Source organism: Ranitomeya imitator, chromosome 2, assembly GCF_032444005.1.
Source record: "Ranitomeya imitator isolate aRanImi1 chromosome 2, aRanImi1.pri, whole genome shotgun sequence".
Lineage (NCBI taxonomy): Eukaryota > Metazoa > Chordata > Amphibia > Anura > Dendrobatidae > Ranitomeya > Ranitomeya imitator.
In genome coordinates, this window is record NC_091283.1 from 169,785,791 (window position 1) to 169,802,566 (window position 16,776).

Consider the following 16,776-nt stretch of genomic DNA (forward strand, 5'->3'; position numbering starts at 1 on the left):
TCGGCACATGTCCTTCTGGCCACTTGTCTCCCCGTAATACAAAAAGATGCCATCGGGACAAGTGAGGACACCCCCAAATCCAGATCAGCCAACATTAATGTGTGTGGTCACTTTAAAGGTGTGGCACCACATATAACATCGATGATCTATCCGCAGGATACATGCATGATCGGGGGAATGTGATCTTTGGGATCCTCAACAACAGTGGTTGCAAAGTCCCATGCCTGATGATCACTGGTGCGCATGTGTGCTGTCCCCCAACCTTCATAGACTGAATCTAGTGGTCACACATGGGGGATACTAGACCCCCATTTTTGTCATTGGGTGGGCTCCAGTGGTCAGACTCCCTATTGATCATCCATTAATCACCTGTAGACCCCTAGATAACTGGCTTCTCCGGAAATTGTATCTTTGCAAACTAATCTCCAACGCGCTTTTCTGCCTTCCTACAGATCCATCCTCTCACTGGTCCCAGAGAGGGAGGGACGAGAGTGACCATCACTGGGGCCAACCTTGGCTTATACTTCAGGGAGGTGTGGGTGCAGGTGGCTGGGGTCCAGTGTGCCTCCGTGCCCTCACAGTACATCAGCGCTGAAAGGTAAGTGTATAGTTTGGGGAGGGTGCTGAATGCAGCTACAACCATGCAGCATGACCGCTCTTCTATCTTCTTCGTCCCCCTCCGGTACCGCTGCATGTCTTGGGGTCACAAGCAGAAACCTCCCCCCACTACACTGTGGGCATTGTAATCCTGATAGGCCAAGCCTCGCTCCTCTGCTGGCAATGTCCATTTCTTCTCCTGAGGAAGGTCCACACACAGCCTGAGACATTTCCGTAATAAAAGTCTAGAGAATCTATAGTCCTGGACGGCCGGGCTGTTCCTCCATTGACCTTCATATCGCCGTCGCCTCTGCCTGCCGCCAGCACCTCACGATTTGACACCAGGGTCTCCTCTTATACTTTAGCTCTCCCTCACCCCGAGGAGGAGGACAGCCTTGTGTTTAATGAACGCCATAAACGATGTCGCTCATCCAAACCCAGTAAGAAGCAATTAAGACGTAATGCTCTCGCCATGAATCAAACGCTGCGCTCTCCGCCCTCGGCTGCGCCAGGAAGCGCCGGCACAAATTGCGACTAGATGAATAGTTACAGGATGATGGATGGCCAATATCCTCCTCACTCTCCTAATTAAATCGCCATCCAGTGTGGCTGTGTACACCTGGTGTGACTCCCCCACATTACTTATCCTGAACGTTCCCCGCAGCCAGAGCCCACGTGCCCTCACCGCCACGCTACCATCATTCACTCACGCTGAAAACTTATCGAGTGATATAATTAGCCGCTTCCCTTTTGTTTATTACGCTGCACACGTTTCCTTAAAAATGCCATTTTCCCCTACATAATAGGCTGATAGGGGTATGCTCAAATTTGAAAGTTATCGTAGTTCTCTGGATCGGTCAGACCCCCAGCAATCAGGAAGTTACTCTCTATCTCATGGATAGGGGACAACTTTCAAACTTGAGACTACCCCTTTAAGCAAGCAGATATATCTATAGCCAGTAGTATATACAGATAGGTTCAGAAATATTTGGCCAGTGACCGATTTTCCGTGATTTCAGCTCTGCAGGCCACTATTTGTTATTTAAAATAAAACATCTGAGATATAATTGAAGTGAAGACTTTCAGGTTTAATTAAAGAGGTTGAACAAAAGTATCCTGTGAAACGTTTAGGAATTGCAGCCATTTTCCTGCAAAGCCTCTTTATTTCAGGGGCTCAAAAGTAATTGGACAAATTAACTTTATCATGAATAAAATGTTTGCGGCTAATGACGGCCTGAAGTCTGGGAGCATGGACGTCACAATTGCTGGGTTTCCTCCTTTGTGAGGCTTTGCCGCCTTTCCCGCAGTGACTTCACTTGCTTGTTTGTGCGTCTTTGTACCTTACATTTTGTCTTCAGCCTGTGAAATGCTGCTAAGATCTGGTGATGACTCGGCCATTGCAGAATATTCCACTTCTCTCCTTTCACAGGATGTTTTGGGTAATTGTCCATGTCTCCTGTGACGCGTCCTCCAATCATCCTCACTGTTCATTTGGCTACTCCTAACATTTCTGCTCTCTCTGATGCATTTCTTCTTTTTTTCAGCCTAATGTTAGACTGTTTCACTTCTATTACAGGTACCGTCACACTAAGCGACGCTGCAGCGATACCGACAACGATCCGGATGGCTGCAGCGTCGCTGTTTGGTTGCTGGAGAGCTGTCACACAGACAGCTCTCCAGCGACCAACGATGCCGGTAACCAGGGTAAACATCGGGTTACTAAGCGCAGGGCCGCGCTTAGTAACCCGATGTTTACCCTGGTTACCATCGTTAAAGTAAAAAAAACAACCACTACATACTTACCTACCGCTGTCTGTCCCCGGCGCTGTGCTTCTCTGCTCTGGCTGTGAGCGCCGGGCAGCCGGAAAGCAGAGTGGTGACGTCACCGCTCTGCTTTCCGGCCGCTGTGCTCACAGCCAGAGCAGAGAAGCACAGCGCCGGGGACAGACAGCGGTAGGTAAGTATGTAGTGGTTGTTTTTTTTACTTTAACGATGGTAACCAGGGTAAACATCGGGTTACTAAGCGCGGCCCTGCGCTTAGTAACTCGTTGTTTACCCTGGTTACCAGCAAAGACATCGCTGAATCAGCGTTACACACGCCGATTCAGCGATGTCAGCGGGAGATCCAGCGACGAAACAAAGTTCTGGACTTTCTTCCCCGACCAGCGATATCACAGCAGGGGCCTGATCGCTGCTGCCTGTCACACTGGACGATATCGCTAGCCAGGACGCTGCAACGTCACGGATCGCTAGCAATATCGTCTAGTGTGATGGTACCTTAAGAGCTCCTGTGACCGCATATTGTGGGTTCACAGGCACAGCATCCAAATGCAAATGGATTAACGGTTGAAAAGTCCATGCAGCCCATTGAAGAGCCTTTGAGATAATTGTCCAATTACCCTTGGTCACTTGAAAAAGAGACAGCTACATATTAAGGATCTGTAATTCCTAAATCCTTACTACAAAAGGGATGTGAATACCCTCAAATTAAAGCTGAGGGTCTGCACTATAAGCCCAGATTGATTATAAAACTTATATCTTGAATATGTTGTGGTAAACGGCTAAAATGCCAAAACTTGTGTAACTCTTCAATTTTTCTGGACCTAAACTACATGGACATTTTAAAAACCGTGTGCATGTACAGTTTTTTTTTTCCTTTAACAGGATAGTGTGTGAGATGGAGGAGTCACTTGTCCCTAAACCTGCCCCTGGTGTGGTCGAGTTGTGCATCGGAGACTGCAGCTCTGAGTACAGGACCCAGTCCGACCAGCTCTACACCTTTGTGGTAAGATATTGCCCCCCCTTCACCATCACGTGCGACACGTCTGAAAAAACCCAAAACAAATAAAAGTACATCTATATCCCAGCACTTTCCCCCCTTAACCCCATCATGACCCTGCGATTTTCCATTTTTTTTCCTCCCCATCTAAGAGCAATGACTGTATTTTTTCGACCACTGAGCCGTATGAGGGCTTGATTGTTGCGGGACGAGTTGTACTTTTCAGTTACATCATTCATTTTATTGTGTTATGCACTGGAAAGCGAGGAAAAAAAATTTCAAGTGCATTGACATTGCAAAAATAAAGTCCACAATTATTTTTAGGGTTTTTTATTTACCATGTTCACTATATGGTAAAATATGGCAATATCATTCTCCAGGACAGCGTGAGTATGCAGGTACCAAACATGTTTTTTTTTTGGTTGGGTTTTTTTTAAGTGGTGAAAAAAATGTGGAAATTTGTAAGAAAAGATATTTTTGCTTGTCTCCATTTTCTGAGATTTGTAACCTTTAGATTTTTCAGTATCTCGGTCTGGGTGAGGGCTTATTTTTTGTGCCCTAAGCTGACATTTTTACTGATGCTATTTAGGGTAGATACGATGTTTATATCGCCTCTTATTAGATTTTATTGCAATGTTACAACAGCCGAAAACCCCTAATTCTGACGTTTTGATTTTATTTTTCTCTCAACGCTGATGAACGCAGTGATGCCAAATGTATATATATTTTTAATTGTTTAATTTTTAATGGGGAAATTAAATCTTTTCAGATTTTAAAAACTTTTTTCTCACTTTTTACAGTATTTATTTATTAGTCCCCTTAGGTGACTTGAAGCTGCGGTCGTCTTCAGCACTGCTGTGTATAGAGAAAATCAGTCTCCTGTGAACGCCGGCCATGGGTTGGCTTTCATAAAAGGATTGTAACGACAGGCATGGGGGTTTTCAGCAGACCCCCAGTCTGTCGTGGCAGCCCATCAGCGCCCCACCAATGAGCTGGTGGAATGACGCACCCTCTTCCGGTTTCAACCTGCGGCTGTTAGGGGCACATGATGGCTTATTTAATCAGCCATCATGTGTGGGGAAAGATGTTTGCTCTGCATGTGAACCCTCATCAATGGCAGGGACACAACCTTTGACACAGGTAACAGGTCGTGATGGGTTAATCTCCCTTTGTTTGATCCTCTCCTGATACTTATTACTAATAACTATCTTGTTTCTATACTTTTTTTTTTTTTTTCAGTCTCCAACTTTTCATGACGTGAATCCCATGCGTGGCCCGGCCTCTGGGGGAACTCTGCTCACAGTCAGTGGGAAAAACCTGGACGCCGGCAGCTCCGTGTCCGTTCTCATCCGGGACTCCGAGTGCCGATTTGTCATGTAGGTCTATCGTCTGACAACAATGGGTCTGCTAGGTTGTGGAGTATCAGGTATTCTGGATTAGCAGACAGTGACATGATATGTATAAAGCACACAAATGGGACGGAAAACGCTCAGGATACAATTGTCCTCACCCTGATAAGTGTTGGTAAGAACGCTCATCACTGATCGTTGGTACATGTAAATATGGCCGCCTTCTGCTCGCTTGTCGGGCAATCACATATATTTTATGTGTCCTAAAAAAAATGCTGATGTTGGCAGCACATTTCTTCTTCTAATTAGGGGATGTGCTGCAAACAACATGCAGGAATCAGACGATCCTAGGACGAGAGGAAGCTAGAACAAGCGTCTATTAATATGCCAGATTAGTTTATCCCTGGTTATCGTCTGTAGCCCGCGGCCACTAGATGTGAGCCCTGCGAACCTCCTCTACCTGCCGGCATCCCTGGCTAATCAAATGAGGGACGCCGGTGAGTAGGAAGCGGTTGGCCGGGCTCCCGTCCAGTGGCCTCAGTACTGATCTAGCAGTATACATGTATGTATAGAAGATATATATTTCCTTCCACACAACACATGGACGTACGCTTTGTTCACCAGGAGGAATTGGAGTGAAATAGTCTGCATCTCTCCGGCATCGTCTCAGGGCCCCAGCCCGGCCACCATCACTCTCAGGATAGATAAGGCCAGCATATGGAACCGGGACGTAATCTACACTTACACGGAGGACCCCTCCATCACCCGCCTGGAACCGGCATGGAGTATCTTCAAGTAGGTGTCCCATAGCGTCGCCCCATCGTGCCGTATGTATGGATGGAAGGGCTGCAGTATACGGCGATGATGCGTCCAGCACGCTCCACATGTATGTGCTTAGTCTCATTTAACTTACAAACGTCAGTAAAAAAAAAAGTAAGCGCCAAACAATGCAATGTATAAAGCCCGTCAGTAAAAATAGAAAGGTTTATATGTGAGTAATTTGTGCTGGTCAGTCCCTTATCAGGCATGGCTCCCCGCTATCTCCCTGGATGATACCACATGATATCTGCTATCTCTGGTGCCACGTTTAGTCCTTGTTATCTCGCTTGCAGGGATGATATGTCCAGCACGCTCCACATGTACAGTACAGACCAAAAGTTTGGACACACCTTCTCATTCAAAGATTTTTCTATATTTTCATGACTATGAAAATTGTACATTCACACTGAAGACATCAAAACTATGAATTAACATATGTGGAATTATATACTTAACAAAAAAGTGTGAAACAACTGAAAATATGTCTTATATTCTAGGTTATTCAAAGTAGCCACCTTTTGCTTTGATTACGGCTTTGCACACTCTTGGCATTCTCTTGATGAGCTCCAAGAGGTAGTCACCGGGAATGGTCTTCCAACAATCTTGAAGGAGTTCCCAGAGATGCTTAGCACTTGTTGGCCCTTTTGCTTTCACTCTGCGGTCCAGCTCACCCCAAACCATCTCGATTGGGTTCAGGTCTGGTGACTGTGGAGGCCAGGTCATCTGGCGTAGCACCCCATCACTCTCCTTCTTGGTCAAATAGCCCTTACACAGCCTGGAGGTGTGTTTGGGATCGTCCTGTTGAAAAATAAATGATGATCCAACTAAACGCAAACCGGATGGAATAGCATGCCGCTGCAAGATGCTGTGGTAGCCATGCTGGTTCAGTATGCCTTCAATTTTGAATAAATCCCCAACAGTGTCATCAGCAAAGCACCCCCACATCTCCTCCATGCTTCATGGTGGGAACCAGGCATGTAGAGTCCATCCGTTGACCTTTTCTGCATCGCACAAAGACACGGTCGTTGGAACCTAAAATCTCAAATTTGGACTCATCAGACCAAAAGCACAGATTTCCACTGGTCTAATGCCCATTTCTTGTGTTTTTTAGCCCAAACAAGTCTCTTCTACTTGTTGCCTGTCCTTAGCAGTGGTTTCCTAGCAGCTATTTTACCATGAAGGCCTGCTGCACAAAGTCTCCTCTTAACAGTTGTTGTAGAGATGTGTCTGCTGCTAGAACTCTGTGTGGCATTGACCTGGTCTCTAATCTGAGCTGCTGTTAACCTGCGATTTCTGAGGCTGGTGACTCGGATAAACTTATCCTCAGAAGCAGAGGTGACTCTTGGTCTTCCTTTCCTGGGGCGGTCCTCATGTGAGACAGTTTCTTTGTAGCGCTTGATGGTTTTTGCAACTGCACTTGGGGACACTTTCAAAGTTTTCCCAATTTTTTGGACTGACTGACCTTCATTTCTTAAAGTAATGCTGGCCACTCATTTTTCTTTACTTAGCTATTCAGTAGGACTATCAGCTATGTATCCACCAGACTTCTGCTCAACACAACTGATGGTCCAACCCCATTTATAAGGCAAGAAATCCCACGTATTAAACCTGACAGGGCACACCTGTGAAGTGAAAACCATTCCCGGTGACTACCTCTTGAAGCTCATCAAGAGAATGCCAAGAGTGTGCAAAGCAGTAATCAAAGCAAAAGGGTGGCTTCTTTGAAGAACCTAGAATATAAGACATATTTTCAGTTGTTTAACACTTTTTTGTTATGTATATAATTCCACATGTGTTAATTCATAGTTTTGATGCCTTCAATGTGAAAGTACAATTTTCATAGTCATGAAAATACAGAAAAATCTTTGAATGAGGTGTTTCCAAAGTTTTGGTCTGTACTGTATGTGCTTCGTCTAATTTACTTACAAACGTCAGTAAAAAAAAAAAGTAAGCGCCAAACAATGCAATGTATAAAGCCCGTCAGTAAAAATAGAAAGGTTTAAATGTGAGTAATTTGTGCTGGTCAGGCCCTTATCAGGCATGGCTCCCCGCTATCTCCCTGGATGATACCACATGATATCTGCTATCTCTGGTGCCATGTTTGGTCCTTGTTATCTCGCTCGCAGGCTTCCTTTGTGTGATGAAGGTCCTTTCTCCTCACTTTCTTGTATGTTATCTTCCTGCACAGCGGCAGCACCGCAATCACCGTGACCGGGACTCATCTGCTGACCATTCGAGAGCCCAAAGTTCGCGCCAAGTATTCCAGGAGAGAGACTAACAATGTAAGTATGTGCAGGGGGTTGGCTGATGGGTGATACAGCCACTGTGTAATGCTTCATTTGCCCTGTGGTGGCGCTAGTTTAGCACTCGCTCAGAGTTTGATCGCTGATTGCCCGTCATTTGGAAATCACTGTTTAGTTCACCTCTGTCCCCTGCTATCAGGACGGTAACACAAAGACATTTTTTATTTTCAGACCTGTCAGATAATGAATGACACCCTGATGGTGTGTAAGGCCCCCGGCATTTATCCCTTGACTGGCGAGATTGTTCCCAGTGATGGCATCCCGCCAGATGAGTTCGGCTTCATCTTGGACAATGTGACAAGTCTCCTCACCTTAAACTTCACCTCCTTCACCTACTACCCCAACCCGGTGGTGGAGACATTCGGGTCAAGTGGCATTTTGGAGATCAAGCCAGGGTCTCATGTCATCCTCAAGGTGGGACTTTTTTTTAGTTTTTATTTTTATTAATAGGAAATCATGCTAAAAATGATCCTCACACCAGCCTCTTCATTGTAGGACTTGGTCAGAGTCTTCACTGCTCCTCTAAGTAGATAATTGGCTGATCCGGACTAGAGGATTATGGATTATCTGGGGCTGAGGACGGCATTACACATAAACAATGGCATGGTGTAGATTTAATGCCAAAAACAGGTTTTATGAGATTAGTAAAAAGATCTTTGTAGGAGCAGCGCCACTCTTGGCTGTGGGCTGTGGGTGGTATTGCAGGACAGTCCTACTCCTGTAAAAGGGTTTAAAGGGTGTGTCTCATCTTTAGGAGCGCACCTTTCCCCAGCCTCCCTATTCCTCATGAAGATAGTTTGCCGTGGTGGCATCACTCTAAGCCATATGTTTCGCCATGTTGCAAACAGAGGCCACTCTGCAGTATCAGACGAGCGCCAGCAACCCGGCCACCATCACAGCAATGATTGCAAGATCTGGCAGTAGGAAAGTGACCACCTCTGATCGCATAGGTGGCCAGTAACCTTGGCAACGAGCTATAGACTATAAAATTAGAAAGCCTACCATGTGTGAGAACTGGGAGCATTTGTAGCAAGATGTATATTGCAGAGTTGCTTGTTTTTTCAAACACTTTGGTCTTGTTACATGGGTAAAATTGCAGACGATCCCTTTAAGTTGCAATATCAGATGCAATCATTGACAAGAAGTCGCACCAGACATGCTCTCCTACGCAATCATCTGGCATGGAAAGTTGGAATTGCACAAGGAACCGTGTAATGCCCAGCGAGTGTCGGGCACAGGTCCTATCCTAGTGAACGGGAGCCGTGTATGATCATCGCTGGGTAGTTGTCAGTGTGGGAGAGACTGCCTGCACTATCCCTTTAATATGCTGACATTGGTGGAAAGTGGCTGGGATCAGCTGTAAACGTCAGTGATTGGATGATTCACTTTCCGTGCAGGGAAGGAATTTGCAGCCTGCTGCCCCCGGAGGAGCCAAGCTGAATTACACTGTGCTGATCGGAGACGTCCCGTGCGCTCTCACTGTGTCGGACACCCAGCTGCTGTGCGATTCCCCCAGCCAAACCGGAGAGCATCGGGTCACTGTGAGTACAACCTGAGTTTTGCCTTAAATTCGGAGATCCAATGGATCACTTTTCATTGTGCCCCTTGAATACTTTCACACATCACTCCTGTTACCTTTTTCCTATCTTGTCTTCGCAGTGGCCACTTTGAAAAACTTCTACAATTTTTCCTTAACATTTTTTTCTCTTCCCTTACAGATCCTGGTGGGCGGGATGGAGTTTTCCCCTGGAAGCCTTAGGATCTACTCGGACAGTTCACTCACCCTGCCAGCCATCGTGGGGATCGGTGCCGGCGGAGGGCTGCTGCTTCTTGCCATCATTACCGTCCTCATCGCATACAAGAGGAAGACTAGGGACGCGGACCGCACACTCAAAAGGCTCCAGATGCAGATGGATAACCTGGAGTCACGGGTGGCGCTGGAATGCAAGGAAGGTGGGTATCGAGCGAGCCTTATTCTGGGGTCTGGTGAAGCAGGGTGACAAGCCGGGCAGCCATCCTGGAAACTTTTCGTACCCTCATCTTTTGCACAGGCTACTTTAATAAAGAGTAATGAGTCTATATCTAATATGGATGGTTATTCTAGTATTATCAGGTATTAAGTGCGGTCATGCCAGGGGTTAATTGAGCAGGCATGACCTCATACAAGAGAATGCCTGTGTCTCTGCACTTTCTTCTCCGGATCAATAAAGCTTTACGCTGGTGCTTCGGAAATCGGGAGTGGGGGTGGGGAATACAATTAGGAGTAAGCATAAGCTAATGGCAGCGTGATTAATGGTGCACGTCGGCAGCAGTGCTGCGTCCTCACTCTGCGGGGTGACTGATGGGGCGATGAGACACATTGACAATCATTCATGGAGATGATGGGGTGCAGGTATCGATGGCCACCAAGAAGACTCACTTCCATGTTTACCAGCTCTGGACTGTCAGCAGGTGGTTGAGGACTGGCCATTGAGGTCAGTGCAGTGGCACCTCCACCACGTGCCCGGGCTGTGTGGTTCCTGCATGCATTTAGTCATATTTCTCACTGAGAACACTCAGGGTTTTTGGATTTGTCTCCTTCCCTCTGGCATGAACAGTTTCATCACTGACGTTCCCCACTCCAGGGACTTCATTAGCAGCGAGAAGTCAGATTGGATACAATAACAGCGCATTCCCCACAGACATTAGCAGCTGTCCGATCCGGCATGCCAGGCGCGGGGAGTGGTGCTGAGAGATGGTACCCTACAGGTGGAAGGAGAACATATAGAACGATCCCCCACCAGCTTAGTGCTCCTGGTTACATACAGCCCTTTACAGATATTTCTTCCGCTTTTTTGTCACTCTTCCATGTTTTCCAGCTTTTGTGGCCTCATGACAATACTTCCTGTCCGCTCTGCCCAAGGCAGCTATTCTTTCCGATCCCCTTACCATTGCACCATGATAGGGAGGAATTAGGAATGCCGAGTGGTGCACGTATACCCCAATAATGTATTCGTGTGTCGCTTTCCTTATCTGCCCACCATGTTGGTAACCGACCCCCAACTATTAATGTTTCCAGCATTTGCCGAGCTCCAGACAGACATCAATGAACTCACCAATAATATGGATGGCGTGAAGATCCCGTTTCTGGATTACAAGACGTACGCCATGCGGGTCCTGTTTCCTGGCATTGAAGACCACCCAGTACTCAAAGAACTGGATGTGAGTTATTCCCGGTAGTGTTAGGGATGTAATTCTCCGCCATTGCTCCTGTTGGCGATGGAGCTCGTACTTATGGAGATGTCATCCTCATAGTTTACATGCATGTAACATTTTATTTGCAGAGGTGAGCAAACTGATCTGTAGGACCCTGGTCTAGTGGCCACGACAGTAGCCGCCTGTGGCTGCCGGACCAGAGCCCTGTGAACCTCCTCCTCTACTGATTAGGGAAACTTTATGCATGTGGCACAATGCAATGATGATGTGCAAGACCTACTGTTAAGTAGGGCAAGGTTTAGCCGTGGACTACCAACGTGGCTTCTGAACCAGGGTCCTATGAATCACTTGCCCATTTCACCTGCTTTATGTGTCATTTTTATATTGTGCAGATCCCTCCCAATGTGGAAAAAGCGTTGAGACTCTTCGGACAGCTTCTAAATAATAAAACCTTCCTGCTGACCTTCATTCACACCCTGGAAAACCAGCGCAGCTTCTCCATGCGGGATCGGGGGAACGTGGCCTCGCTGGTCATGGTGTCCCTCCAGGGCCGCATGGAGTACGCTACCGTCCTGCTGAAGCAGCTGCTCAGTGACTTAATAGAGAAGAACCTGGAGAGCAAGAACCACCCCAAACTATTACTGCGCAGGTGAGATACGGCACTGGGGGTCTGAAGCCGCTGCTGGCCAGGGATTGACTCATATGATTGATAGGGACCTGTCGCTTCCCAACTTTTGGTCTGTATTCCCAGAAATTAGACTGTCACTCGTGTTTACAGCATTAAACCCAAAACCCTGTTGGCATTGCAATTGCAGCTGTCCCATCTTGCCAATCGTTTTCCCCATCTGTCACATCCATCACAGAACCCCTTTAAATAGCTTGTCAAGTATTAGAAAAGCACTGCTGCTTTGTTCCAACAACAGCGCCACATCTTTTCCAGGTCATCTGTGGTACTGCAGCTCAGCCCAATTAACTTCAATGGAGCAGAGACAACCTGTGAACAGGTGTGGCGCTGTACTTGGGAGAAAGAACATATGCACTTACGACATTCATAGAGCACAAGGATTAATATCTGCATACATCTTTGTAGGACGGAGTCGGTAGCGGAGAAGATGCTGACAAATTGGTTTACTTTCCTGTTGTATAAGTTCCTGAAGGTGAGGAAATTGAGCTGATCCATGACACTACCCTGCTGTCACCAGTCACGCCGTGCCCAGCATTGTGCCAGGCACCACCAGACTGTACAGATTGGCACTAGAGATGGTATATGCCACTTTACTTCCTAGGAATGTGCTGGAGAGCCGCTCTTCATGCTTTTCTGTGCCATAAAGCAACAGATGGAGAAAGGACCTATAGATGCCATCACCGGGGAGGCGCGCTACTCACTAAGTGAGGACAAGCTCATCCGGCAGCAGATTGACTACAAAGTCCTGGTTAGTGCATGGTACCTGACCCCTGCGGAGTCTCCTGTCCCGTCACCATGGCTGGCATTGCTATGATTGCCTTCTTTTCCTTTGCAGACCCTGAGCTGCATCTGTCCGGACAGCGAGAACGGCACCGAGATCCCCGTTAAGGTCCTGAACTGCGATACGGTCACTCAGGTGAAGGACAAGCTGCTGGATGCAGTTTATAAGGGAATCTCCTACACCCAGAGGCCAAAGGCAGAAGACATGGACCTAGGTGAGGACATCACTGTATATCAGTCCACTGATCATCTCCGAGCCTGGCGGGGGTGGAGTATGTCAGGCAGCAACTGAGCAGTCAGTGCTGCCGAGTGATGTGATGGAAGCTGGAAAATGGGCTAACATAAGGCGGACGAGGGCTATATTATAATGTGGGGATGACTGGGTCAGAGCATCTCCCAAACCGCTTGTGGGGTGTTCCCAGTATACGTCGGGCCTTGTGGAGAGTTCCAGGTGTAAGGACGGTCTTGTGGAGTATTCCATTTATACGGCAGCTCCTATAGGGCGTTCCCAGTATACGTCGAGTCTTCTTAGGTGTTCCTGCAGAGTTTCGCTGCTTGCTGTGTATGGGGTGTGCATATTTCCCATTCTGCCCACTGCCAAAGCTCTTCCCCGATCCTCTCTGGTGGCTGTGGCCAGGCTGCAGGTCTGGGGCCATAATTTCTTGTACTGGGGTGAGGCCGTAGCAGCAGGAGGTGCTAAATTGTACAGTGAGTATGGAAAGTATTCAGACCCCTTTAAATTTTTCACTCTGTTTAATTGCAGCCGTTTAGTAAATTCAAAAAAGTTCATTTTTTCACATTAATGTACACTCTGCACCCCATCTTTACTGAAAAAAGCAAATCTAGAATTTTTTGCAAATTTAATAAAAACGATAAACTGAAATATCACATGGTCATAAGTATTCAGACCCTTTGCTCTGACACTCATACTTAAGTCACATGTTGTCCATTTCCTTGTGATCCTCCTTGAGATGGTTCTGCTCCTTCATTGAAGTCCAGCTGTGTTTAGTTAAACTGATAGAACTTGATTTGGAAAGTCACACACCTGTCTATATAAGACCTCACAGTGCATGTCAGACCAAATGAGAATCATGAGGTCAAAGGAACTGGCCAAGGAGCTCAGAGACAGAATTGTAGCAAGGCACAGATCTGGCCAAGGTTACAACAGAATTTCTGCAGTACTTAAGGTTCCTAAGAGCACAGTGGCCTCCATAATCCTTAAATGGAAGAAGTTTGGGACCACCAGAAGTCTTCCTAGACCTGACCGTCCAGCCAAACTGAGCAATCATGAGAGAAGAGCCTTGGTGTGAGAGGTAAAGAAGAATCCCAAGATCACTGTGACTGAGCTCCAGAGATGCAGTAGGGAGATGGGAGAAAGTGCCATAAAGTCAACTATCACTGCAGCCCTCCACCAGTCGGGCCTTTATGGCAGAGTGGCCCGACGGAAGCCTCTCCTCAGTGCAAGACATATGAAAGCCCACATAGAGTTTGCTAAAAAACACAGGACGGACTACTAGACTATGAGAAATAAGATTCTCTGGTCTGATGAGACAAAGATAGAACTTTTTGGTGATAATTCTAAGCGGTATGTGTGGAGAAAACCAGGCACTGCTCATCACCTGCCCAATACAATCCAACAGTGAAACGTGGTGGCAGCATCATGCTATGGGGGTGTTTTTCAGCTGCAGGGACAGGATGACTGGTTGTCATTGAAGGAAACATGAATGCGGCCAAGTACAGAGAGATCCTGGATGAAAACCTCTTCCAGAGTGATCTGGACCTCAGACTTGGCTGAAGGTTCACTGTCCAACAAGACAATGACCATAAGCACACAGCTAAAATAACAAAGGAGTGGCTTCACAACAACTCTGACCATTCTTGACTGGCCCAGCCAGAGCCCTGACCTAAACCCAATTGTGTATCCCTGGAGAGACCTGAAAATGGCTGTCCACCAACATTCACCATCCAACCTGACGGAACTGGAGATGATCTGCAAGGAAGAATGGCAGAGGATCCCCAAATCCAGGGGTGAAAAACTTGTTGCATCATTCCCAAGAAGACTCATGGCTGTACAAGCTCAAAAGGTGCTTCTACTCAATACTGAGCAAAGGGTCTGATTACTTATGACCATGTGATATTTCAGTTTTTCTTTTTTATTAAATTTGCAAAATTTTCTACATTTCTGTTTTTTTTCAGTCAAGATGGGGTGCATAGTGTACATTAATGAGAAAAAATGAACTTTTTTTTAATTTACCAAATGGCTGCAATGAAACAAAGAGTGAAAAATTTAAAGGGCTCTGAATACTTTTCCCTACCCACTGTAGATCTAACGATGGAGGTGTCTCTTCTGTTTGCAGAGTGGCGTCAGGGCCGCATCACCCGCATCGTCCTTCAGGATGAGGATGTCACCACCAAAATAGAGTTTGATTGGAAGAGGCTGAACACGCTGGCACACTATCAGGTGAGGACGTCGCACTCGACCACCATCTGCCTGACCAGGCGGTGCCCTTGGTTTTCCACTGACCGCCATATCTTGTACTTCTGTCCTATAAGGTCACAGACGGGTCCACCGTGGCTCTGATCCCCAAGCAGGTGTCCGCATACAACATCACCAACTCATTCACCTTCACCCGCTCGCTCAGTCGGTATGGTAGGTATCGGAGCTGGCATCGGCACATCACCATAGCGGGATCTGGTATACACCATATACCTGACGTCACCTTCCTTTATCAGAGAGCTTGCTCCGCACCTCCAGCAGTCCTGATAGCCTGCGCTCACGCGCCCCGATGATCACGCCCGACCAAGAAACCGGCACAAAACTGTGGCATCTCGTAAAAAATCATGACCACACGGACCATAAGGAGGGGGACCGCGGCAGCAAGATGGTATCAGAGATCTACCTTACCCGATTACTGGCCACAAAGGTGAGAGCGACGCTTGAGGTGGCGGCAGTGGCTGCGGAAGGCACATGCTGGCAACTGTGGCTGATTCTGGTCCTCTACCGCCCCCTACAGGGAACTCTGCAGAAGTTTGTGGACGACCTGTTTGAGACGGTGTTCAGCACAGCACACAGGGGCAGCGCCCTCCCGCTCGCCATCAAGTACATGTTTGACTTTTTAGACGAACAAGCTGATCGGAGGCAGATCACGGACCCGGACGTCCGGCACACGTGGAAAAGTAACTGGTAAATGGCGCACAAGAGGCCACGCAGCACTCAGATACTGCAGTGGGGGGGGTATAGGAATGCCTGAGAATCCCCCAACCTCCTAAACCGCAGCACATTCCATCCTCCTCTTTAACCCTTTTCTAGCTTGCCACTTCGTTTCTGGGTGAACGTAATAAAGAACCCACAGTTTGTCTTTGACATCCACAAGAGCAGCATCACAGACGCCTGCCTGTCCGTGGTGGCCCAAACCTTCATGGACTCCTGCTCCACCTCTGAACATCGGCTCGGGAAGGACTCGCCGAGTAACAAACTGCTGTACGCCAAGGACATCCCCAATTACAAGACCTGGGTGGAGCGGTGAGCGGAGGGTCGGGTACATGGCAGGGGTCTCTGCAGCGCCTCTCTGGGCCCCATCTGGTATTGCATCCCAGTCACTTTCCCTTTTCTATTCCTGCACAGATATTACAGAGACATCAACAAGATGCCTGCAATCAGTGACCAGGACATGGACGCCTACCTGGTGGAGCAATCCCGTCTGCACGCCAACGAGTTCAACTCTCTCAGCGCTCTCAGCGAGCTCTTCTTCTATGTGAACAAATACAGGGAAGAGGTGAGAGGTTGTCGGGCGGGTGAAGGAGAAAAGAGGGTTAAATTATGGTTGGCCATTGACGTCAATGGACCTTCGAAGATAGCCAATGGCACTGTGCTTGGACCCCCATCGAGCAAAACCCTGATGCCATATCCAAGCAATAAGAGTCTTAAAGAGGCTGTCCAGTACTTGGATATTGATCACCTTTCCTTAGGCTGGGTCATCAATATGAGATCAGTGTAGGTCCCACGCCCGGCTCCAAGCTGTCTGCAGCGTCCACGGCCGGAACAGTGTAGTGGCCGTTCTCAGTACTGCAGCTCTGCTCCCATTCACTTCAGTAATGGCTAAGCTGCAGTACCCAAGAATGGCCACTGCTTGGTGTATGGAGCTGTGCTGTTAATGGCTCCAGGTATCACCTGAACAGTGAGGGTTTCTGATCGCAACCTTTAAAGGGGTTGTTGGAGTAAGGAGAAAACTTCCCCTAGGGGTTCAGACCTGTAAAAAATAATAATAA

General features: G+C 47.4%; 1 protein-coding gene across 1 annotated transcript in view; it reads left to right on the forward strand.

The window, feature by feature from the left end:
- PLXNA3 (plexin A3) overlaps positions 1 to 16,776 on the forward strand; it is a 109,996-nt gene that overhangs the window by 89,901 nt on the left and 3,319 nt on the right. Inside the window, exons 13-31 of the mRNA XM_069747929.1 lie at positions 453 to 598; positions 3,262 to 3,382; positions 4,616 to 4,752; positions 5,350 to 5,520; positions 7,733 to 7,826; positions 8,019 to 8,261; positions 9,245 to 9,388; positions 9,566 to 9,800; positions 10,906 to 11,048; positions 11,435 to 11,691; positions 12,133 to 12,199; positions 12,329 to 12,475; positions 12,563 to 12,722; positions 14,865 to 14,968; positions 15,061 to 15,157; positions 15,241 to 15,431; positions 15,522 to 15,691; positions 15,818 to 16,030; positions 16,133 to 16,283. Of these exons, the coding sequence (XP_069604030.1) occupies positions 453 to 598; positions 3,262 to 3,382; positions 4,616 to 4,752; positions 5,350 to 5,520; positions 7,733 to 7,826; positions 8,019 to 8,261; positions 9,245 to 9,388; positions 9,566 to 9,800; positions 10,906 to 11,048; positions 11,435 to 11,691; positions 12,133 to 12,199; positions 12,329 to 12,475; positions 12,563 to 12,722; positions 14,865 to 14,968; positions 15,061 to 15,157; positions 15,241 to 15,431; positions 15,522 to 15,691; positions 15,818 to 16,030; positions 16,133 to 16,283 (2,991 nt within the window). The remainder of the gene's footprint in view (positions 1 to 452; positions 599 to 3,261; positions 3,383 to 4,615; positions 4,753 to 5,349; positions 5,521 to 7,732; positions 7,827 to 8,018; positions 8,262 to 9,244; positions 9,389 to 9,565; positions 9,801 to 10,905; positions 11,049 to 11,434; positions 11,692 to 12,132; positions 12,200 to 12,328; positions 12,476 to 12,562; positions 12,723 to 14,864; positions 14,969 to 15,060; positions 15,158 to 15,240; positions 15,432 to 15,521; positions 15,692 to 15,817; positions 16,031 to 16,132; positions 16,284 to 16,776) is intronic.